Below are 25,778 nucleotides of genomic sequence, written 5' to 3'. Positions count from 1 at the left end.
GCAAAGGGTGGCCGCAGACAAAACGCCTCCAAGTCACTCTGTCACCCACCATTTGACTCCCCTCCCCCCAACTCACCCCCCCCTCCCTCATATACCTCTCAACTCCATCCCTCCACCTCATCCTCGGTCTACCCCTCCCTCTCCCTCCCTCCACCTCACCTACATACACCCTCTTAGTCAGTCTTTCATTCTCCATCCTCTCCACATGTCCAAACCACCTCAGTGTATTTCTCCTAATCTTTTCAACCACATCCACATCTACCCCACAACGTTCCTTCACTTCTTCATTCGTCAACCTGTCCCTCCATGTCACTCCACATGCTCCTCTCAAGTAACTCATTTCCACTGCTCTCACTCTTGACTTGTTCCCCTCTTGCAAGGTCCACGCCTCGCTTCCATACGTCAGGGTAGGGATCACAATACCATCATGCAGTGACTTCTTAACTTCCATACTCACCTCCCTATTTCTCATCACTGCTTTCAGTGTGCCAACAACCTTCCTTCCCTGCTGTACCCTTTCACGTACTTCATCCCCCAAAGTTCCATCCTTACTCATCACACTACCCAAGTACTTGAATGCACTCACATTCTCCATATCCTCACCATCCAACCTCACTGCACACTCTGTGACTTCATTCCTCTCAAACACCATAACTTTACTTTTGTTTACATTAACTTTCAGCTTCCTCCTCCTACACACTGTCCCAAATTCATTCACCAAACCTTGCAACTCCCATTCATCTTCACTCAACAATACTGTATCATCAGCAAACAGCAACACCGGAAGCTTCCAAATCTCACCCTCATTCATTAAGGCCACCCCCACATCCACTGCCCTACCTTGTACCTCCTTTACGACCCCATCCATATATATATTAAACAGCCAAGGAGACATTACACACCCCTGTTTCAGTCCCACATTGAGATCAAAGAACTCACTCAGCTCACCATCCACTCGCACCGTAGCCCTAGCTCCCTCGTACATACTCTTCACAGCACTCAACAATTTCCCCTCCACTCCATATATTCTTAATACCTTCCACATACCTTTCCTATCTATTCTGTCATAAGCTTTCTCCAAGTCCATGAAGGCAGCGTACACTTTCCTTCCCTTCTCTAGATACTTCTCCACTAAACATCTTAGAACAAATATCTGATCTACACACCCTTTTCCCTTCCTAAATCCCCCTTGTTCTTCTCCAACTAGCTCCTCTGTCATATGCCTAACCCTATCAATGAGTATTCTACCATATATTTTACCAGTCACACTAAGAAGGCAAATACCCCTATGGTTACCACATACTTCTCTCTCCCCTTTTCCTTTGTACAGAGGAACAATTATACCTGATTTCCAGTCCTCTGGAACCCTTCCCTCTTCCCAAGCCAATCTACACAACTTCCATATCCACTCCACAACAATCTCACCCCCATACCTAAGCATTTCACCACACACTCCATCAATTCCTGGGGCCTTTCCCAGCTTAATCTTCTTCATCGCTTCCACTACTTCCGACCTACTGATCTCTTCCTCCCTCCTCTCATCTCTTCTTCTCCCAGCCATTCCCCAACCACTTATACTCACACTGCTCTCACTCTCCACATTCAACAAATCCTCAAAGTGCTCCTTCCATCTCCTCAATTTCTCTCTCTTCTCCACCAACAATCTATTATTCCTATCTTTCACTCCCCTACTATTTCCCCTTTCACACTGCCTTACTTTCTTTACCTCCTTCCAAAACAATTTCTTACTCTCCCTCCATTTCACACTCAGATTCCTCCCAAACTCTTCATCCACTTTCTTCTTACTCTCCTTCACCAGTCTCTTAACCTCCCTTCTCCTGCTCACATATACTTCTCTCTTCTCTCTCTCATCTTCTCCCCTACCTCTACTCGCCAACCATTCACCATATGCCTTCTTCTTTTGTTCCACAGCTCGTTTCACCTCATCATTCCACCATGCTGTCCCTTGCACACCCTTGCATCTCCTCCTCACTCCACGAACCGCCTCACACGCTGTGCTTATCTCTTCCGTGAATATCTTACATACGTCTTCCACCCCTTCCATCTGCTCTAGCTCATACCTTCCCAATCTTTCTTCCACTATGCTCTTATACTCTGTCCTCTTCTCACTATCTTGCAATTTCTCCACTCTTCTCACAGGAGCTGCTTCCTCCTGTCTTCCCCTTCGCCTCCTCAACCACTTTCTTTGCAGCTCTACCTTGGCCATCACTAAGTGATGGTCCGAGACTCCATTCCCCCACCCTCTCCACACCCTTGCATCCAACACTTGTCTTCTCATTCGCTCATCCACACACACGTAGTCTATCATTGCCTTTCGTTCAACAAGTTCACCATCCATCCTCCTCATTACTCTCCATGTATACCGGTGGATCATCTTATGACGAAAGTAGGTGTTGGCTATTGCCAACCCCTTACCAGCACAGATGTCCACCAAAGCACTACCATTCCCATCTACTTCCGCTGGCACACCCCACTGACCAACCACTCCATCCACTCGTACATTCCCGACTTTGCCATTCATGTCTCCAATCAACAGCACTCTCTCGCTCCTCTCAAACTTGTCCATACATGCTTCTACTCTCGCCCAAAACTCATCTTTCACTCTTGCCACTCGATCCTCTGTTGGAGCATATACACATACAATCGCCCATGCTTGTATACCTACTTTCATCCTCACCCATACAATCCTTGCACCCACTGTTCCATACTCTCTTATATTCTCCTTCCACTTCTTGCTTATCATCAGACATACTCCCTCTCTTGCCCTCTCATTCTCACTGACTCCCGCACATATACCTACACCTTATTCCCATTCTCTCATCCTTTCACCTTCCCATTTAGTTTCAGTCAATCCACATATATCCACTTTTGCATCCTCAAGCACCTGGACAATCTCTCTCTCTTTCACTTCATCATTCACTCCTCTCACATTCCACGTTCCTACTCTCAGAATGTCCTTTGTCCGTTCCTTAGTCATCAACGTCCGTCCGGGTCCGAGGCGCTTTATTTGCTTTTTTAGTTAGTTCTTTTTACGGGGTGGGGCACTAACCCACCACCAACCCTTTTAGTCGCCTCGTACGACAAGCAGGGATACTGGGGGAGTATTCTTGAAACCCCCCTACCCCCAGGCTTTTCCTAAACTGAACAAAATCATTTGGGGGCGACAAAAATAACAATATAGACGTTACCGTGGTGAAAGCGTTATTTCCCATAGCATTCTGTGTTAAAGCAACTCACTTCCGAGAACTGCAAGGAACCAGATGGAAATTTACAAGGAAGTTCAAGCATGACGCATCTATTGGGACTTTTTCATCGCTGTTGTCCAGGAAAAAAAAAAAAAAAAAAAAAAAAACGACTTACTGTCTCCTCCCTTTCTTTTCCCCGCTTGGCCTCCACGGAGCTTGGTGAATGTACATTAAGTATTACTGTTTTTACAAAAATTAGCTACGAGTCAAACGGAGAGGAGGGGAAGAGGGGAGGGATGTGTGAAGGTCGTGTGGGTTGCGGAAGTCGGGCGTCATTTCCACTTCCTTCTCCCATTATGCATCACTTAAATTTATATTACTCCTACTTCAGTGATCAATGAAACTTTCTCACACCCCTAGACAACATATGTTTGTGAAATAACTGCAGCTTATGTTAACAGCCGTTTAAAACAGCCGAGATTAGCGTCTTCTAGCGGGTTTGTTTATTATTCAGAGAGATGGGAATGCCAGATATTGCCAGCCCCTTACCAGACAGCTGGTCCTGAACAGAGTTGCCAAGGTAGCCTCTTTTATTCCAATAAGTATGTTCATTCACCTAGTAGCGATTTGCAACGTCAAACAACAATAAATATACCCGGTAGATGTTTCAGACATTTTATACACTGTTCATATAGTTTGGAGATGTAACCACTTTCTAACTTTTTGCATTTGTTAACACTAGCTCTTCTCTAAGAAAAAAAAAAAAACCGCGATACTGTATTCATTAAAGCAGACTGTATTATTGCTCATTCCCAATCTTCCTCTGGAATACTAGCCGCAATGGTCACTTTCAGGTCCCGCAGTTATTGGACTGAGAGCAAGTTTAACAATATCAGAATCGTGGGATTTGGCAACTCTGCGGCCGGATGCTGAGGAGAGGCTGAGAAAGCTTATGAATGGGCAGACGGGACAGCGGGTTATTCAAGTGCCAGACAGTGGTGAGGAAGGTTGTGTATAGTGTGTGCTCTGGCTGGTCCCACCGTCCCTCATCGCTTAACACCAACCCTGCATCATGGCATCAATGGTCCTATACGTTGCAGTTGCTTGCTGTCTAACCGCTACTACTCTCGCTGTTGATGTTCCTTTTACTAGTTGCAGCACAGGTTAGTGTTATATACATTCTTTAGTTCATCTTGATACATATTGTCGTCCCCTTTTGTAGCTTTATTTCACACAACTCAGTGGCACAAAAAGACAATACTGTGACTATATCCTTTTCATAGCCTTTTTTTTTTTTTTTTTTTTTCCGTAACAAGCATCATATTCTATTGTTAAAGTTTTCATACATCTCGGCAATGAAAATGGAGAGTACAGCAATTTTAGACCAAGTTCAGTTAAAGGGAATACAAGGAATACAGTTTCGTACTACATGGCAAGTTAAGGTGATTACGAACTTGCATGCTGGGAAGATTGACTAAAGACTTACGATTATCACTGGAAAAATTACTTTCCTTTTTTTCTTTAAGTAATCCCATTCTAAAGGTTTAGTCCTTGAATCAACAGACATATGTTGGTTTATTCATGCACATTTCAGACGATTTATTTATCATAGTGGAGACCTGTAGTGAAGGAGTCAGTAAAAGCCACATCTTATTCCTTAAGTCTCCCCCAAAGTGAGTAAAATCTTCAATCAGGAAACATGAAATGGAGAATACGTCGTCTAGCTAACAGCCAACTGCTGTAGAACATTATGCATATGGTAATTTATTCTGATGCGTACGACTCTGGCCATAAGCTTCATAGTCCATTCCCTGAGGCCCAGCAGTCTTCTTCCTCCTGCGTACCATACACATCCTCTCAGTCATTTCGGTGCTAACACCCACCGTTCATATTGAATTCATGCTAGGGCTGTCTCATACCTAACTGGTGTGTTGGTATTAATAAGGATTTTCTTTTATTGTGTATAGGTGGGTTATGGTATGTCAGTAGCCTGCTTTAACGTAACTGAAATCCTTAACCTGTTCCCTGCCGCAACAGTGGAACAAATTCATCACTGAAGCCAAGGTGCAATGTCATGGGCAATTTGTTATGCATTATGACAGTTAGCGAGATCTCATCACTCAAAGTATGTCACTGATTTTGTTCATTTTGTTCCCGGACAGTTATATTCAGCGAATGATAGATTTTTCAAAATTGAGGGGCTATATATAGTCTTCAGTAGCCCCTTCCTTATGAGTAAGCTTTCCGAAATTGAATATTATCATCTGGAAATAGCAAAGTTAAAACAGAAAATACGCCAGTGAGGTGAACGGTTAAACAGGTGTGTAAGAGCTTAAGAAGCCTTACGATCAGGACAGAGTGTGACCGTAAATTTAATCATACCATCTATCACCTAATTCTTTTTGCCTAATCAGGAGCTAAAGGGGGCCATGGCTAGGCTACTCAGTCTCGACATTTAAGGCTAGGGTGACCAGCCGCGCTCGTCCCTGATTGGCGTGAAGTGAACAATAAACTCCCAACCCCTCCCTTGGATGTAAACCCTAACAGGTCCCATCTGGTTGGATGTTTGAGCAGAAAGAGCAAAAAACATGAGAAAAATCTACATCCTCCTTGTCGTTCATGCCAAAACAAATACGAGTACGAACTGATTGTGGGTCTGAGAAAGTCCTGATACAGACATCTCTCATCCCACCTCCTGACTGCTTCAGATTCAGAAACTGACTTACGATGTGTTTTTTGTCGTAAACATGGTACATTACTGCATGAACAAGAGGCATATGGAAATTTAGTACTCCTCTATTCTTGACCTTCCTACAAAAACAAAGCTCATTATACTTTCCGTCTTGTAACTATTTTTTTTTTATTTATTTTTTTTTTTTTTAGAGGAGAGGGGATTTTACACATTTTTACGACAGGGAGTTGACCATAAATCTGTTAATCTTAGACACGACAATGACCCCTAGCAGTCATATTTCTCCACCAGATAACACTTGCCTCAATAACTCCTCCAGGACGTAAGACAGCTTGGCTGTTTTACTTTCCCTTTCAGTAAATACAGGTTGACTTTAGTAAGATGAGTGTGGGTGGCAGTGGAAATAGACGGTTATATGGGACAAAGGCTAAATAATCACACTCAAGGAAATAATTGTCTCCTTGAAATTTGGTGAATACAATGCGGAAAAGTCGTTTAGTACCATCGGAAACAAACATTCGTTCATTTGAGTTGCTGGATGTATTTCCCTAGCTTTAAATAATCTTCAAACTTGGGAGGATAAATGATTCCCTGACATTACCAGTTTAAGCCTGCTTGGTGCAAGGTTATAAAGAAAGAAATGCGAGAGGATGTGGGCAGTTAGCCCTTGGATGTTACAGGAATAGGAGCCGATTCTAAGTTCTTTAATGACGTTTGATGTTAGCCAGAACACATCAGTAATCTCATATGACCAAAGTTGGTTTGGCAGAGAGAGAGAGAGAGAGAGTCCTTTTATATTTATTTTTTGTGTTATATTTATAAATCATGTCAGTTCCCTGTGGATTTTTTTTTTTTAATGATACCCTTTTCCTAAGCGATATCAATAGCGAGTAAGTATTACATTAACACTGCCATATTAAACAAGTTCATCCGAGTATGAATATCAAACTTTCGGTAAATTGACGGCAGCTTCGTATTCCCAACCCTTCCACAAGTATGGAAAATTTTTTGTTTTATATTTGTTATCTCCAAACAACTTTATTCAAGTTCGGGGAGACTTTGGAACTAGTGAGACTAGATAAAGCCTTCAATAATCCCTTCCATATTTAGAGGCCCCTCCTAAGCTGAATGCTGCATAATCGTCTGGCTGCAGCAAGTTTAAATGTGTCATCGGAGTGAAGAGTATTGAAATGAGGCGTATGCCCTTAAATTCGCTTGGTTATTTATGATATAGAGTAATCGATGTAGTTAATCTATATTCCACATTACAGAGCATATTCAGTAGCGAGGTAGTGAAATCAAGCATGTTTACGCTGATGATGAACTTTATAATTGACAGTTTGAAAATGAGGCTTGCCTACATCGTTGCAGTCTGACATTTAATGCCATGAAGCTGGGTGATGTCCATTTTCAGCTGCGTAAGAAGTCGCCAGGAAAACGAGAGCAGCAGAAACTTATTCCGTTGGTGCTTAAGGAAACTGAAATAAGCTTCCACTGCACACAAACCATTGACCCTAAAGCGACTATTTCTTCAGGGTATAGTCTCGTCGCTCCTGCCCATCCCATCAACCATAATTTCATCTCATAATGTATACTTATAGATCAAAAAGCAAGTCCCAGGCTGAACAGAATCGCCAGGAGATAGCATGAATAAAGTGAAAATAAAATATCCCCTCGTTTGTAGGGTAAAACTGCGTCCGTGCGATATGATCCTTAATATGTATAAAGAAATAACATAGATGTAAGTTGTTTTGCTAATGGTATATGTCTATAATGTTTTCCAAAGTATAGTGCTTGGATCCCATAATATCTCATTGCTTCCCTCTTACGTATTCATATTTTACTCCTCGTTCTATTGCTGTGGATACTGTTCACAGAAATATTCCGCAAGTACCTTAACGCAACGGACATCACGTTAATGGGGATGCTCAAATGCTATTACCTGTATGTTTATTAAAAATGCATCCTACAACAGACTATTATTTTCCCCGTGTATTAATATCATTGTGATCCCTACCCTGACGTATGGAAGCGAGGCGTGGACCTTGCAAGAGGGGAACAAGTCAAGAGTGAGAGCAGTGGAAATGAGTTACTTGAGAGGAGCATGTGGAGTGACGTGGAGGGACAGGTTGACGAATGAAGAAGTGAAGGAACGTTGTGGGGTAGATGTGGATGTGGTTGAAAAGATTAGGAGAAATACACTGAGGTGGTTTGGACATGTGGAGAGAATGGAGAATGAAAGACTGACTAAGAGGGTGTATGTAGGTGAGGTGGAGGGAGGGAGAGGGAGGGGTAGACCGAGGATGAGGTGGAGGGATGGAGTTGAGAGGTATATGAGGGAGGGGGGGGTGAGTTGGGGGGAGGGTAGTCAAATGGTGGGTGACAGAGTGACTTGGAGGCGTTTTGTCTGCGGTCACCCTTTGCGGGATTAGGGCGTCGGGCTATAGATAGATAGATTAATATCATACCGTGTGTTGGTGCACAGGAGGAGCCGTATCCCCAAGCAGCGTGAGTGTCAACTGTAGCAGCGTGGTGAGGGGCATGTGCGTGATGGTGAAGGGAGCCACATACAGCGTACAGGCACATTTCACACCAGGTACGGCATTCATAAATTATTACCACCTTTACCCCTAGGACGTACTGTCAGAGAAGTTTGCGGGGGTCTGTATAAGGGTTTGTGAATCCAGTCAAATTCTCGCTCATTTCTGGGCGACGAATCTGGCCAAGTAACGGCTCACACACGAACAGTTCAGCCGTGTGTGATCCTGTGTGCCGTCACTGTACCAACTAACGGTTGAGTTGGGGATGCAGATAGGATTCATCCACACTCATAGAGACCAACATGAACTCCTATGAGTGACAGTACAGTACAGCTAAGATCAAACGATTTTATTTATCCTACACTTGTTACCGAAAAATTAAATAATTTACGGTAAAATTAGTACTGGAGATATATAATAATCTTGTTCATGTTGTCACAGTTTGAGCATTACTTTTTTTTAATATTATTATTTTCTAATGACCTAGCACGACAATTGCTATTGATTTACGCTGTTCCTGTTGATTAGATTAAATCAGACTGCATCTAATTTCCTATCAAACTAGCTATCTATCTACTATATATGTATATACTGTAGTGTCGATGTATCAGATGTACAGTACCTTAGAATTAGTGAATTGTGGTAAATTTCATTTTGCACTGGTGTATAATTTCTGTAGGTGCTGCATGGTATAATGTATAGATGGATAAATTGATGGGTAGATATAGATATGGTTGTATCTTTCGATCTTCGCATACAGTTTTTCATATCCTGTGTCCCTTCTCCTCTTATGCTTTCTTCCTCCGTCTTACTTGTTTCCATCTCCATTTTTCCCCCTATAACGCTACTGTCCACTTCTTTTTCCTATCTTTCCATCACAGTTCATTTGTTTCCATCTCCTGAATTCTTCTCAGTAGTGCTATCGACTTCCATCCCATTTTTTTTTTTCCGTCATACGGGCACATTCTTCTTTAGCTCAACACCATAAAAGCGTCAGTGTTCTTCAGTCTTGCCCGAGAAGAATTATATAACATCACATCTATCCCGCAACGAGAGAGAGAGAGATGACGACTTCAGCCACACAATCAAGCACACATCACTCTAGCACAGCCGTGACCCTCGCACCGTGATTGAGACGGTGCTGTATTTTCTGTTTTTCTTTTTCTTTTTTTTAAGGCGTTTGAAAAGGTTTATGGGGTCAAAAACCTATTCTATCTATCTATCTATCTATAGCCCGACGCCCTAATCCCGCAAAGGGTGACCGCAGACAAAACGCCTCCAAGTCACTCTGTCACCCACCAATTGACTACCCTCCCCCCAACTCACTCCCCCCTCCCTCATATACCTCTCAACTCCATCCCTCCACCTCATCCTCGGTCTACCCCTCCCTCTCCCTCCCTCCACCTCACCTACATACACCCTCTTAGTCAGTCTTTCATTCTCCATTCTCTCCACATGTCCAAACCACCTCAGTGTATTTCTCCTAATCTTTTCAACCACATCCACATCTACCCCACAACGTTCCTTCACTTCTTCATTCGTCAACCTGTCCCTCCACGTCACTCCACATGCTCCTCTCAAGTAACTCATTTCCACTGCTCTCACTCTTGACTTGTTCCCCTCTTGCAAGGTCCATGCCTCGCTTCCATACGTCAGGGTAGGGATCACAATACCATCATGCAGTGCCTTCTTAACTTCCATACTCACCTCCCTATTTCTCATCACGGCTTTCAGTGTACCAACAACCTTTCTTCCCTGCTGTACCCTTTCACGTACTTCATCCCCCAAAGTTCCATCCTTACTCATCACACTACCCAAGTACTTGAATGCACTCACATTCTCCATATCCTCACCATCCAACCTCACTGCACACTCTGTGAGTTCATTCCTCTCAAACACCATAACTTTACTTTTGTTTACATTAACTTTCAGCTTCCTCCTCCTACACACTGTCCCAAATTCATTCACCAAACCTTGCAACTCCCATTCATCTTCACTCAACAATACTGTATCATCAGCAAACAGCAACACCGGAAGCTTCCAAATCTCACCCTCATTCATTAGGGCCACCCCCACATCCACTGCCCTACCTTGCATCTCCTTTACAACCCCATCCATATATATTAAACAGCCATGGAGACATCACACACCCCTGTTTCAGTCCCACATTGAGATCAAAGAACTCACTCAGCTCACCATCCACTCGCACCGTAGCCCTAGCTCCTTCGTACATACTCTTCACAGCACTCAACAATTTCTCCTCCACTCCATATATTCTTAATACCTTCCTCATACCTTGCCTATCTATTCTGTCATAAGCTTTCTCCAAGTCCATGAAGGCAGCATACACATTCCTTCCCTTCTCTAGATACTTCTCCACTAAACATCTTAGAACAAATATCTGATCTACACACCCTTTTCCCTTCCTAAATCCCCCTTGTTCTTCTCCAACTAGCTCCTCTGTCATATGCCTAACCCTATCAATGACTATTCTACCATATATTTTACCAGTCACACTAAGAAGGCAAATACCCCTATGGTTACCACATACTTCTCTCTCCCCTTTTCCTTTGTACAGAGGAACAATTATACCTGATTTCCAGTCCTCTGGAACCCTTCCCTCTTCCCAAGCCAATCTACACAACTTCCATATCCACTCCACAACAATCTCACCCCCATACCTAAGCATTTCACCACACACTCCATCAATTCCTGGGGCCTTTTCCAGCTTAATCTTCTTCATCGCTTCCTCTGCTTCCGACCTACTGATCTCTTCCTCCCTCCTCTCATCTCTTCTTCTCCCAGCCATTCCCCAACCACTTATACTCACACTGCTCTCACTCTCTACATTCAACAAATCCTCAAAGTGCTCCTTCCATCTCCTCAATTTCTCTCTCTTCTCCACCAACAATCTATTACCGGTATTCCTATCTTTCACTCCCCTACTATTTCCCCTTTCACACTGCCTTACTTTCTTTACCTCCTTCCAAAACAATTTCTTACTTTCCCTCCATTTCACACTCAGATTCCTCCCAAACTCTTCATCCACTTTCTTCTTACTCTCCTTCACCAGTCTCTTAACCTCCCTTCTCCTGCTCACATATACCTCTCTCTTCTCTCTCTCATCTTCTCCCCTACCTCTACTCGCCAACCATTCACCATATGCCTTCTTCTTTTGTTCCACAGCTCGTTTCACCTCATCATTCCACCATGCTGTCCCTTGCACACCCTTGCATCTCCTCCTCACTCCACAAACCGCCTCACACGCTGCACCTATCTCTTCCGTGAATATCTTACATACGTCTTCCACCCCTTCCATCTGCTCTAGCTCATACCTTCCCAATCTTTCTTCCACTATGCTCTTATATTCTGTCATTTTCTCACTATCTTGCAGTTTCTCCACTCTTCTCACAGGAGCTGCTTCCTCCTGTCTTCCCCTTCGTCTCCTCAACCACTTTCTTTGCAGCTCTATCTTGGCCATCACTAAGTGATGGTCCGAGACTCCATTCCCCCACACTCTCCACACTCTTGCATCCAACACTTGTCTTCTCATTCGCTCATCCACACACACGTAGTCTATCATTGCCTTTCGTTCAACAAGTTCACCATCCATCCTCCTCATTACTCTCCATGTATACCGGTGGATCATCTTATGACGAAAGTAGGTGTTGGCTATTGCCAACCCCTTACCAGCACAGATGTCCACCAAAGCACTACCATTCCCATCTACTTCAGCTGGCACACCCCACTGACCAACCACTCCGTCCACTCGTACATTCCCAACTTTGCCATTCATGTCTCCAATCAACAGCACTCTCTCGCTCCTCTCAAACTTGTCCATACATGCTTCTACTCTCGCCCAAAACTCATCTTTCACTCTTGCCACTCGATCCTCTGTTGGAGCATACACACATACAATCGCCCATGCTTGTATACCTACTTTCATCCTCACCCATACAATCCTTGCACCCACTGTTCCATACTCTCTTATATTCTCCTTCCACTTCTTGCTTATCATCAGACATACTCCCTCTTTTGCCCTCTCATTCTCACTGACTCCCGCACATATACCTACACCATATTCCCATTCTCTCATCCTTTCACCTTCCCATTTAGTTTCAGTCAATCCACATATATCCACTTTTGGATCCTCAAGCACCTGAACAATCTCTCTCTCTTTCACTTCATCATTCACTCCTCTCACATTCCATGTTCCCACCCTCAGAATGTCCTGTGTTCTTGTACGTTCATTAATCATGGTAATTTGCACTGAAATCTTGATCAGTCCTTGTGTCAGTGTATTGCGGCTGTGTAAAGACCATCCTACATTTCTTTGAGAATATTGGTAATATTTATTTATTTATTTATTTGTTTATCAGTTCTGCGAAGCATGGTGGTGTCATTTTCGTCATCTCGCCCTAGTTGCACAAGACTCAATCTGTGTGTGTGTGTGTGTGTGTGTGTGTGTGTGTGTGTGTGTGTTCACACCTAGGCTGTATGATGGATTTGAAGATAACTTCCCAGGCCAGTTCGTCTGGTTACTCCGAAGTCATCCACTGTTGTTCTCAAGAACTGTGCTTACACCCTGCCTAGGCAAACTCTTTCGGCTTTGTCTGTCAACTTGTACCTTTCCTTCTTGCTGGAAGTTTGCTCTCATTCAGCCAGTCCCAAAGAAGGGTGACCACTGCCAACCCTCGAACTATCGTCCAATTGCTTTAACGTCCTGTATTTCAAAACTTTTCGAGTTAATTTTCAATAGAAAAATTTTAAGTCATCTTTCCTATCACACCTTCTTTTTGATCGTCAGTACGGGTTCCGTCAGGGACGCTCCACTGGCGATCTTCTCACTTACCTTTCAGACTCCTGGTCATCCTCCTTTCGGGACTTTGGCGAAAGCTTTGCCATTGCACTTGACATTTCAAAGGCTTTCGATCGAATCTGGCATAAATCTTTAATTTCCAAACTACCCTCTTACGGTTTCTATCCTTCTATCTGTGCCTTTATCGCTAGCTTCCTTTCTGGTCGTTCTGTAGCCGCTGTTGTAGACTGCCATCGTTCATCTCCTAGATCTATTAACAGTGGTGTTCCTCAGGGCTCTGTCCTATCACCAACTCTCTTCCTTTTATTCATCAATGACCTTCTAAGCTGTACATCTAACCCTATCCACTCATACGCTGATGACCCCACCCTTCATCTTTCCATTCGGTTCCCGCAACACCCATCTTAGCAGTTACTTCAACAGACAAGGGATGAGGCTATGGCACACCTAATGTCTGACTTGGCTCGTATCTCTGACTGGGTAAAAATAATTTGGTTGTTTTTAATGCATCTAAGACTCAGTTCTTACACCTATCAACCTGACAAAATCTTCCACAGCTATACTGTACCCACTAATGTTTAATATTATTCAGCTTAATCCTTCATCATCCTTGAACATGCTTGGGGTTTCATTTACTCGGGACTTATCTTGGAAAGATCATATTACATCTCTTGTAAAATCTGCTTCCAAGAGATTGGGTGTGCTAAGCCGACTCCATTCTTTCTTTACCTCTGCACAATTGTTGACTCTATACAAGGGTTTTATCCGACCCTGTGTTGAGTACAATTCTCGTGTGAGGAGGCTCCCCACATACAGCTCTTCTCAATAGGGTGGAGTCAAAGGCTTTTCGTCTCATTAACTCTCCTCCTCTTACTGACTCCCTTCAACCTCTGTCTCCTCGCAGCACTGTTGCATATTTATCTCTTTTCTATCGCTACTCTAATGGTCACTGCTTCTCTGAACTGTCTGCATGCATTCCTCCACCTCTAAGACGGGCGCGTAGCACCCGTCTAGCAGCAAACTCTCATCCCCTTTCTGTCCAACTCTCTAATGCAAGAGTTAACCGTTACTCCCAGTCCTTCATTTCTGCAACAGGGCAACTCTGGAACTGTCTCCCTCTGTCTGTATTTCCTGCTGCCTATGATCTCCGGTCTTTCAAACGCAGTGTGTCCAGGCATCTCGAAAGGATCGGATCTTGAATTTGGCTCTCTATTGTATTTTGTTTTTCTCTTGGAGGGAATTGTTATTGCGGGCTCATGACCTTTGGTTCCTTCTTCCTCGCAAAAAAAAAAAAAAAAAAAAAAACACTTTTCCTGCTATGATGTTTGGAGGGTCAGACCCCTTTTACTAAACGAACAATTATAAAAAATAGTGAAAAAAGGGGAGATATGGCTTCGATATCCTTGTACATGGACTATCATCCTTAATGTGATAGCTGGGGACTCTGACCCCCCAAATGATTCATGTAGGGTCAACCCACTTCCAAAAATAACCACCACCCGAACTAGGGGAAAGTGAGCACATGAATCTCAACGAAGCTTCTCAGGTCAGTTTCGTCTGGTTTCATGGTAATGTCTTCCACTATATAAAATTTGCCACCATTTGTAAGGCGGTCAGTCTCCCCTACAAAACTTATACAAAATGGAAGTAGGGCAAATATCGTTTTGATATTATAGTGCATGTTGTAGAATGGACTCCCATCCGCTAATTTCTACTACTACTACAACTACTACTGCTGCTGCTGCTGCTACTACTACTACTACTACTACTGCTGCTGCTGCTGCCGCTGCTGCTGCTATTACTACTACTACTACTACTACTACTGTTGCTACTATTACTACTGCTACTACTACTACTACTACTACTACTGCTACTACTACTACTACTACTACTACTACTACTGTTACTACTATTACTACTACTCACTGTGTATTTTGGGATATTACATTCCTTATGCCCTCTGTAAAATATTTCATTTACACATGCCACCATTCCGTTCATGTGACTTTTATTTCGGGATACTAGATTCATTTATGACGCGGTAATATCATTTCGTAATTCTTTCAAGTCGGCATGCATGTAGCAGAATTGGGTATGCATCATCTATGTTTTCTCTGAATGCCAAGGAAAAACTGCGCATCTACCTTATTTATTTTATTTATTTATTTATTTATGCTCTTTACATACATGCTAGCCAGTTCGCTGACTGTCAGGGATGAACTGTGATTCATGTGAAGATGTTATGTTCACAGCCTCAATGTATTCATTCCCTTTCCTTTGTCATCATCTCTTATTTTCCCTTAGAGCGAGAGTCGCGTGACGTTGAGAGCAGCGTGGCGTGGAAGACTTGGGTTGAGATGCCACTGACAGGACAGAACCGTAACGCCTGCACGTCCCGCCAGGTGTCCTGCCCGCTGTCTACGAACTCCATTGCCACCCTCACATACCCACTCCACGTACCCACTTACTGGATGAGGGTCAGTTACCTAGGAAATTACTGTAGTTGTTATAGGCGGCACTTAGAGTAATATATATATATATATATATATATATATATATATATATATATATATATATATATATATATATATATATATATATATATATATATAAAATGGTATCATAGGGGCATCTGTCCTCTTAGTATAATAGGAAAAGTGTATGGTAGGATACTTACTGACAGAGGTAGAGAAAGAACAGAGGAATTAGTTGGAGAAGAACAGGGAGGCTTTAGGAAGGGAAGAGATTGTGTAGATCAGATACTCATTCTTAGATCTTTAGTGGAAAAGTTTCTAGAGAAGGGAAAGAAGTTGTATGCGGCTTTCATGGATTTGGAGAAAGCATATGACAGGGTGGATAGACAAGGATTGTGGAAAGTGTTAAGAATATATGGAGTAGATGGGAAGTTGTTGAATGCTGTGAAGAATATGTATGATGGTGCTGAGGCTGCAGTGCGTGTGGATGGTGAACTAAGTGAATTTTTCTCTTTGAAGGTTGGGTTGAAACAGGGATGTGTCATGTCTCCATGGTTGTTCAGTCTGTACATGGATGGGGTAATAAAAGAGGTACAAGGTAGGGTAGTGGATGTTGGAGTGGCCCTGGTGAGAGAGGATAGTGTTTGGAAACTCCCTGTACTCTTGTTTGCAGATGATACTGTGTTGTTGAGTGAAGACGAAGGAGAGCTGCAAGGCTTGGTGGATGAGTTTGGGAGAGTGTGTAAGAAACGGAATCTAAAGTTGAATGTAGGGAAGAGTAAACTGATGGTCTTTGAGAGAGGTGAAGTCAGTGAATGTACAGCGAGGTTGGATGGTGAGGAATTGGAAAATGTGAGTACGTTTAAGTACCTGGGTAGTGTGATGAGTAAGGATGGAGGTTTGGAGGGTGAAGTGCTTGAAAGGGTACAGCAGGGAAGAAAGGTTGCTGGTTCCTTGAAAGCAGTGATAAGAAGCAGGGAAGTGAGCATGGAAGTGAAAAAGTTACTACATGACAGTATTGTGATACCAACTCTAACGTATGGAAGTGAAGCTTGGACGTTGCTGGAAGGACACAAGTCAAGAGTGAGAGCAGTGGAAATGAGTTATTTAAGAGGAGCCTCTGGAGTCACATGGAGAGACAGGCTGACAAATGAGAATATAAAGGAGCGTTGTGGTGTGGATGTGGATGTGATAGGAAGCGTTAGGAGGAATACACTGAGGTGGTTTGGCCATGTGGAGAGGATGAAGGGTGAAAGACAGACGAAGAGAGTGTATGTGAGTGAGGTGGAGGGGGGAAGAGGGAGGGGGAGGCCGAGGATGAGATGGAGGGATGGGGTGGAGAGGTATATGAGAGAGGGGTGTGCGAGTTGGGAGCAGGGCAGTGAAATGGCGGGGGACAGGGCGACGTGGAAGCGATTTGTTTGTGGCCTCCCCGAACGGGATTGAGGCGTCTGGCAATAGATAGATAGATAGATAGAACCTTGGTACATATTTACAAGTCTTGAGCTTAATTTTCAAATAAGTCTGCATGCTTAATCTTTCATTTTCACTCTTATAACGACCTTGCACGTCCCGACCACACGGAAGTAAATAATGAAATGAAAGGATAAGGAAACTAAATGGTTTCTAATAAAGGTAAACCGCCGTGGAGACTTGGTTATTCTGCAAATTGGTCAATGTCCTTGATCAAAATAATCTGTGTCCTCTTAAAGTTTAATCATAATCTTTACCCATTCAGCGAGGTGAGAGGATCCATGAAATAGAGTGGGAAATTATAAAAGTAAAACAACAATGAACTTGAGCCATAAGAGTACATCCACAGACTCATCGTGACAAGCCTTCGAAATTCTCGACTGTCCTCGAAGTTAATCCCTTCAGTTTGATAAAGAATTTATGGTTTATTTTACTATATTTGTTTATTTGTTGTTCAACCGAGCGAAGCGAGCGAGAACACCAAATTTAGTCACAGTTTGGACTCCCGACCTATTTTTTTGTGTGTGTGTCCGACACTGGGCATAGGCTTCACAGGCTGCTTACAAGGCCCAGTAGTCCTACGTACCGCACACCTCTACATGTCACCACTTCGGCGCTAACACCCACCGTCCATATTAAAAACATGCTAGGGCTGTCTCATACAGGTCTCGTGTATTGGTAGTAGCGGGGGTAATTTTACATGTCGGTGGGTCTTCTGGTAGATCAGTAAGTCTGATTTTTATGAAATTCAAATCCTTAAACTGTTTCCTGCCCCAGCGGGATTTAAACCCGGTTCCGTTAGGACTACAGGTCACCTCTCTACCAGTTGAGCCACTGCCTCCTCGAGCGAAAAATTTATCACATCAGCGAGAAATGGGGGCAGGAGTCGGGAGGAAAACTCTTTAGTACAGTAGCGAACTTTTGAATACCTCAGCGAAATTTGAAGTTACAAGAAAGATGGACATCATTTGGAAATTACAGAAAAATCCTCAATTATTTACATTTCATAGACAACCCGTAATTCCTAATAGTTTTTCCGTAAATCGAGGAAATGATTCTTTATAAGGAAGATTAGCGTAACAGCCGGCTGCTCAAGAAGTAACGGTCCAAGGTTGCATGAGTAGCACAACAGTATCTTCCGACGATTGCTGAGAGCAACCAGGTTTTACCTTTACAAAATAGTACTTTCTGTTTGGCTTTTTTTTTTTTTTTTTTGAAATTTTTGACTGAATCCGAGTCAAACTAATACAATACACTGATCGACGAAAGAAACTCTGAACTTCTGATCTCTGATTCGAATCGGAGTGCACCGAGGGATTTGGTGAAAGTAATTTTTGTGTGTGAACAAAAAGCAAAGTCATTATTAACCTGCTAGGTCCCAAGCCCTAGACCTAAAATTAATACAAGAGGAGTTTTGGTTTTAGGAAGTGTGAGGGAATATTTTTGGTGTTAGTAAGTTCTTTTTAGTATATTCAGGTCAGGAAATCAGAGGAAGATGATGAGCCACATGAGACAGTATTCGGCACTGCCTGACTTGCCCGGTCACTCGCTCGAACATGTTCCACACTTTCAGTGTGGACGCCTGTTACGTGTTTTATTTATTTATTTATTTATTTTTGCTACTGCGAATAATCTTACTCAAATTTGTGAGGATCCCGTCTAGTAATGAAGACGTAAATTAAGGCTAGCGTTATATCCAACCACTCCAGCTTGAAAAGTATCTCCTAAGCTGACTAAAACCATCATAAGGCAGAAAGATAATAAAAAAACGTACTTCATCTGATTAAAATAGTTAACGTGAATGGAAATTTTTTATCCTTTCAGGACGTGAGGAATCGTACCTATAAAATTTTTTTCTGTTGGTAAACGATTGTATCAAGCTTTGGTGTGGTTTGCCATAACACATGCAAGCCAGTGACTTTGTTCTTATTGTTGTTGTTCTCATTGTTTGATGATTTTCTTTTTTCAATTCGGGAAAGCACCCTTCTAGTCAGAGATAACACAGACCATACTTAACTTCCCCAAAACCAGACATTTCTCCTAAGCTGAATATATCATCGAGTAGCAGTAGTAAGGTGGAAAAATACTTCGTCATTTTAAAAGGGTTATAGGTTTAAAAATTTGCCAGAGAGGGAGCTAATGGAGCTCATCGAAGCAGAGCTTGAAGTTTAAGCAAGCCCCGTGACCATTGCCTTTAATCGACGTGCACTAAAATCGAAAAATTTCCTTGTATGACCACACAATATATATGTGCTAAATTTGAACCAAATCGAATCACACATTCGTAAGATATTTTGTTAAAATACACAGAAGCCGATTCTGTCACAATAGTTGCGCATTCAGTGCTGCTGATAACTCTTTCAAGACTTAGGAAACTTGAGTGGCGTTTTTTGTATTGACAGTTTATTACATTCGGCTTAGGGAGTAGCTTCCGTCCTGTTCAATCCAGTAATTTTTTTTTCGCTTCTGGGAAACCTGTTTCAATGAAAGGGATGTCGAAGGCGATATCTTATCCCCCAGTTCAAAAAGTCCAAGCTGTGCGAAATCAGCTGGTGATACACAAAATAATGCAATTCGTGTAGTCGGATTCCAGAGGTTAAGTTTAGGAACCAATGGATGGAAGCAGGACTAAGATCCGGTGTTGAAAATCGGGTTTTGGGTGGTTCCGGTTTTATAGATCTCGTAGGCTAATTCGGTAAAACCGTTCTGATAATTCGTAACGGTATTTTAATTCTGACCAGTTTCATCATGTTCGGCGTTAAAAAGGTAAACTTGAAAAAATTATTTTCCTAAAAAATAAGATTTCAATCAGGTTCTGGTTCTTAGGCAAATCCTGGCGGATATCGTTCTGTTAACCCCTTCCATGATAATCTTTGTTTATAATTTTTCATAAAATCCCAAGACGAGTGTATTCAGTTTTGAAATTCTCGTATTGCGGTGGGTAATGAAGGCTGTTATCTAATTCGTCAGATTAAAGATACTCATTAGTTGAACAAAATCATCTAGAAGTAACAACATTAAATGTCACGGGATTCAAAGAATTAACCCAGTATGGACCCTGTTCTAAATGGAATCGAGAATTTCCAAGACTTAGATGAGAGATGGATGGCTCGTCACTGGACAATCTACTGATAACTATTCGTGTTTTCATTGTCTTATTACTAACTCTGACTAATCCCGAGGAATAGGTTGAGGATGATGGTAGTGATGATGACAGTTTTTCTTTGTGTGTGTGTGTGTGTGTGTGTGTGTGTGTGTGTGTGTGTGTGTGTGTGTGTGTGCTTTCCATTTCCTGTTTCTGAAACCGAAACACCCCTGTGAATTTGTGTGAAACAAAATTATGATTATGATAATGATAATGATGATATCTTCTAGGTGCTTGCTCTCCTTTTCCCAATATCTGGATTTGCTGTGCAAACCTTGCTGAAATAGCGAGAAATTAAAATAGGTTAATAAAAGAAAATATGTGAATTTACTGACAGCAAAAACTGACATTGACAGTAACGGTAATTCAGCGATAGACATGGAGGTGACTCGTTGTTTGTTCGTATCCCCTCTAGATATACACCTGCTTCACAGGCGCACCACTTGGGTGTGAATTCGGGGAGTAATATATAATATTCCAGAGAGATATACCTGTTGAAAACAGGTGGTGTAAAAGGCGAGCAACGATGACTCATTTATATGCTTCTAGTCAGGGATTCGATACCCCAAGAGTAATGAAAATTGATAGTGGGTGCTGGTGGTTTGTACGTCATCTGGTAACACATGTTAACATCCTATGTCGGTTCATTTACACCCTGTCGGTTCAGTTATACTCTGTCGGTTCATAGTGGTAACATGAATAGACTCTTGACAGTGCATCGATTTTTTCGTTCACTGATGTCACTAAAGCCAACCTTTCTTGATCCTTTCTTGGCCTGCTTCGGGAAAGGCTAATTCTGGTCATCAGTCTCCCTCTGGGGAGAAGATTCAGTCTTTCACTTGTCATTATACAGACTAATACCTATATAGTGTGAAAAAAAGTCACTGAAAATTATGGTTTGCTTATATGCAGTGAAAAAATGTACTAAAGATTTCGCTGGTTTGTTTCAGAGGAGGTATCCACTGGTGTTCAGACTAACGGACCGTGCCACCAACCTTCCCGTCCTCTGCTTCAACCTTAGAGTACAGATTGTCTCACGGGCCTGAACACAACCTGGAGATTGAAGAAGAAGAAAAAAGGAAACTGGGCTGATGACATGATAAAGGAAGAAAGGTGAATGCCATTAGTGGAAAAGGAGCGCTAACAGATGGAAGTAATTACATAAAATATCATGTGAACAAACACTTCTGTGCTATTGCAAGAAAATTAGCTACCTCAGAATTATGTTGTTCATACTAAATACCAAAGTACACGAGTAGCAACCCAGAGATGGAGTGAGTGTAAAATACAGACAGATAGCAAAATGGAGATATGAAATTCGGAGATTTGCCGGGATCAGTTGTAGCAAGGTAACAGGCAGTAGGTTAGTGCAGAGAAAGGTAGGACAGGCCTTTGTACTGCACTGGGTCGACTCAAGCTGCTGCTGCTGCTGCTGATGATGATGATGATGGTGATGACCAGATTTGTGATTGTACAAATATGAGTGCCATTTTTTTTTTTTTTAATGGCCATATTCTCCTTGGCCTAAGCTTTGTAACACCTTTTCTGGGGCTCTTTACCTCGTACAGTTCATTATTCCCTTGAATCTTACTGTTGTAAACTACTCCATGTCCATAATGAAGAGAATGTTGATAATATACGAAAAATGTAGAGTTCTAATATAGAAAATAAGTAACTAAGGAAGAGGTGTTACGAATTCTGCAAATACATCTAAAATTTGGCTCACTAAAGGGATTTCAGTATTCTCAAGTCTCATATCGAAAAACGCATTTGTCAGGGCATCATATAAAAGAGCGACCGATATTATATTTTTTTATTATAATATTCGTTGTAGCTGTACCGTAGTAATTGTAGCTAATATCAGTAAAAAGTGGCTGTAATAGATTCATTAGTAAGTGTAAAAAATAGTAGCGGCACTTGTAGTAGTAGTAAATATTAAGTGGTTTTAATAGCACTAGTAGCAACCAGCATATAGTACTGTATTAGTGGTATTAATAAATATACGCAACTGAAATGGAAGATTGCCTAATAAAGCATTTCGGACTTTTAATGTGTTTACAGTGGTCATGTTTTTGCCATGTTTGTGCAGTACTCAAATCACCAAAAAAATAGTGAGATTCAACTGTTCTATAGATTCTGAAACACAGGACGGAGAGCTCCATAGTATTTTTTTTTTTTTTTTTTTTTTGAGAAAAAGCAAGGAAAGAAAGTAGCTGATTCCTCCCATGTCTCCTGTTCCTCCCACAAAAACATATTTTACGAGGAGAAAATTATCGTAGGTTATATCTTTTCTGCAGGAGGGACAAGAAATACAAGTGCAGAGCATTCATTCTCGAGTTCTTTCTGCAGAACCATATCAGAGTCATGAGTGGGAATTACCTGTATATACGTTTTTGCATCCATCATTTCTTTCTTGTTTCACTAACCAAACATTATATTGCCCTGAGGCTCGGGCGGCTGTGACTCAGTGAGTCGTCTGATGGCAGCTGAAGTAGAATACTACTGTAGAGTTGTCCCAACCATGAATGATTTAATTGTGAAAGTATTAACACTCAAGCTTCTACGACTCGGCAGCTGGAATACAGTAGATAGTAGAACTTTCCCGATGATGAGAGGGTTAAGTCTCGGTACAGTAATAAGATCTGATATTAACTCCTAGAATCAAATGAAGTATTGTGTAAGTTATCCTTGTTGTCTCTCGACGATTTATATTTTCTTTAGGAGGGATTTAGAGAACTGAAAGTTAGATATCACCATAATTAAAACTTTCCGTATGTCTCCCATAATCTATGAATGATCATCGGTTTCCAGTAAGAATAAAAAGGTTTTCAATGCATAGGGGTTTATCCGATTTATAAAAGTTACTCAAAATTATTAGACACCAAATTATCAAGGGAAATTTAGAAATAAATGAGGGAGGGCTTTGGAGGGACAATATTTACTTTACAGGCTCAACATTTTCGGCGTTTTTTTTAAAATCGACCTCTGATTTTTATTTGGATTGATTTAATGCTATATGTGGCCGGAAAAGTTTTTAGAAGTGTAACCGACCTCATTTCCCGGAGCATAAGGTATATTACGAAGGATATGAAAGACTGGATAATCTAAACAGCGTTGAAAGGAAGAATATGATATTTAAAGTAGTAAATGAGATGAAGAAGGAAAACAGGAGAAAGACCTGGGACGAGGTCATAGAATATGACCTCAGAGATAAGGGACTGAACAGGGAAGCTGCCAGAGATCGAGCAGAATGGAGAACCGCCATAAAGTGACCAAGGCTGACGCATAAGCATGTTGGAGCCTTTATAAACGAAACGAAACGAAATTAAGGGAAAAACGCAACGAGTTCTGATCTACAGCTGAAGTTCACTTCATCTAGCGGCATTTTAATAATTTTGTTGGTTATTTCCTTTATCTTAGCCAAATGGCATTATTATTAATAGACAATACTACGACTTATCACATTTTCCAATACATTTCTTTGTGGTTAATACCATACTGCTGTGGTGATTTCTTAAAGCTGTACATTAATGGTTGAAGAACTGTCGATCTGTCCCTGGTTAATGTAATGGGGTAGTATAACTGAATAATAAAATTATATACTCAGTGACACAACAGGCAGCGATGCAGGATCATCGGTGTGAATGAGGGTAAAAGTTTTTACAGTATTTAGGTTCTTTTGTAATGCAAGAATTTTTAGAGCCACCGGTTGTAATGACGGAATTTAGAAATTATGGAAAATGGGTAGGGTGATCTTATTGGAGAATTTATGGGAAATGAGGTAGTGTAATCTTATTAGAGTTTATGGGAATGTGGTAGCGTGCATTTTTTAAGAGTGCGTGAGCCGTTAGATTTTAAGCACGCTTTGCGGGCCACTCAATCTCGTCTGCACTATACCCTGGAGGATAACAAAACTCGAATTTCAAAATGACAACCTAAAATTTACTAAGCATTAAGAACTGAGACAGATTACTCTACAAACTGGGAACGATCAAAGCAGATAAAATATAATCACGGTCTGTAACTCCAGAGTTATGAATTTTTATAAGCCTAAATTAATCCTCAAGAATACTGATACACCTGGATATATTGATTCCGTGGTCACAGTTGGACTCACTGGGAAGAAGTAAAGATTACCACTTATATATTCCTACGATTTAGCACGTATAACACAAAAATCATGTACAGTACAAATGAATATAATTTTCAAATAGATCAGTAATCAAATGGACAATTATCAAATGGACCTGCCGATAGATTCTTAATTAGACTACATGAACTAAGAGGAGTGGGGGGTGATTTAGTGTGAGACGCCGGCTAAGCAGTGGCTTGAGCGCACAATGATCTGCAGTGTCGAAGAGAAGTGTCTGTCTCATTATTCAGTACAAATGGGATGAGGAGAAATATCACCAATTTAACTCACATTTATGAGGACTCATTACACGATGGATAATGGGGAGGGGGGAGGATGAGAGTTCAGCACAAACCTGCAATGTCGAAGAGAAGTGGCGGTCTTTTTTTTTTTTTGGCCTATCGACCATTGGGGCCGAAGCTCCTGGTCATTAAGGCAAATATATATATATATGTACATACATAGGCAGATATACTATATATATATATATATATATATATATATATATATATATATATATATATATATATATATATACATACATACATTCATACAAACACACATCAATGCATATATACATACACACGTTCATACATACATACATACACACACACACACACACACACACACACACACACACACACACACACACATATATATATATATATATATATATATATATATATATATATATATATATATATATATATATATATAATTTTTTATTGTATTTTTTTGTCATTTTATTTGTATTTTTATTATTGTCATTTGTTTTAAACCTTACATCATCTAATAGGAAAAAAAAAATGCCTACAACCTAAAGTCCCTAAAACTAATAACCTAACAGACAAATCGCTAACCTATACTAAATCCTAAAAAGACAAATAGCTAAACCTACAGTAATGAGAAAAATGAAAATACCTCGACCAAGAGAACACCATCGATTGCAGATATGTAATGCCTCTCTACATTAGATACCTGCATTCATCACCTGGTGACTGTCAGTTGAGGCACATCCTAATATAGGAGGACATCAATGTATGAAAGAGAACTAGACGAGTCAGGAACATATCCATATACGTCAGCTGTCGGCCCTAATTAGAGTAACTTAAGCAAGATGTTATAATATATTTACGTAATATGTACAAAAAGTGAAGGACCTCGCCCAACAGACCACCATCGACTGGAAGTGCCCAATACCTTTCTATATTGCACACTTGCACTCATCAGCTGGTGACTGTCAGTCGAGGAACGGGGTTTAATGTAGGGGACATCTATATTAGAAATAGATCAGTGG

The 25,778-nt window shown here is 41.4% G+C and overlaps 1 protein-coding gene across 1 annotated transcript; it reads left to right on the top strand.

Moving 5' to 3' along the window:
- The first annotated feature begins 4,217 nt into the window (after positions 1-4,217).
- LOC145402636 (uncharacterized) lies at positions 4,218-22,387 on the top strand. Its single transcript, XM_080274628.1, has 4 exons — positions 4,218-4,369; positions 8,384-8,494; positions 15,562-15,734; positions 21,300-22,387. Exons 1-4 carry the CDS (start codon positions 4,279-4,281, stop codon positions 21,393-21,395), a joined length of 471 nt encoding a protein of 156 aa, XP_080130754.1. The 5' UTR covers positions 4,218-4,278; the 3' UTR covers positions 21,396-22,387.
- Positions 22,388-25,778: the final 3,391 nt, after the last annotated feature.

Source organism: Coenobita brevimanus, chromosome 58 (genome assembly GCF_032717465.1).
Source record: "Coenobita brevimanus isolate Jiangsu-jjx chromosome 58, ASM3271746v2, whole genome shotgun sequence".
Taxonomy (NCBI): Eukaryota; Metazoa; Arthropoda; class Malacostraca; order Decapoda; family Coenobitidae; genus Coenobita; species Coenobita brevimanus.
The sequence above is the reverse complement of the archived record's forward strand: the minus strand, read 5'-3'. Positions and strand labels throughout refer to the sequence as shown.

What these genes read in the sequence shown, in the direction of transcription:
- LOC145402636 (XM_080274628.1), top strand. Translation starts at nt 4,279, where the DNA reads ATGGCATCAATGGTCCTATACGTTGCAGTTGCTTGCTGTCTAACCGCT. An exon ending in TTTTACTAGTTGCAGCACAG is followed by an intron (nt 4,370 to 8,383) that starts GTTAGTGTTATA and finishes GTTGGTGCACAG; the next exon opens with GAGGAGCCGTATCCCCAAGC. An exon ending in TACCCACTTACTGGATGAGG is followed by an intron (nt 15,735 to 21,299) that starts GTCAGTTACCTA and finishes GGTTTGTTTCAG; the next exon opens with AGGAGGTATCCACTGGTGTT.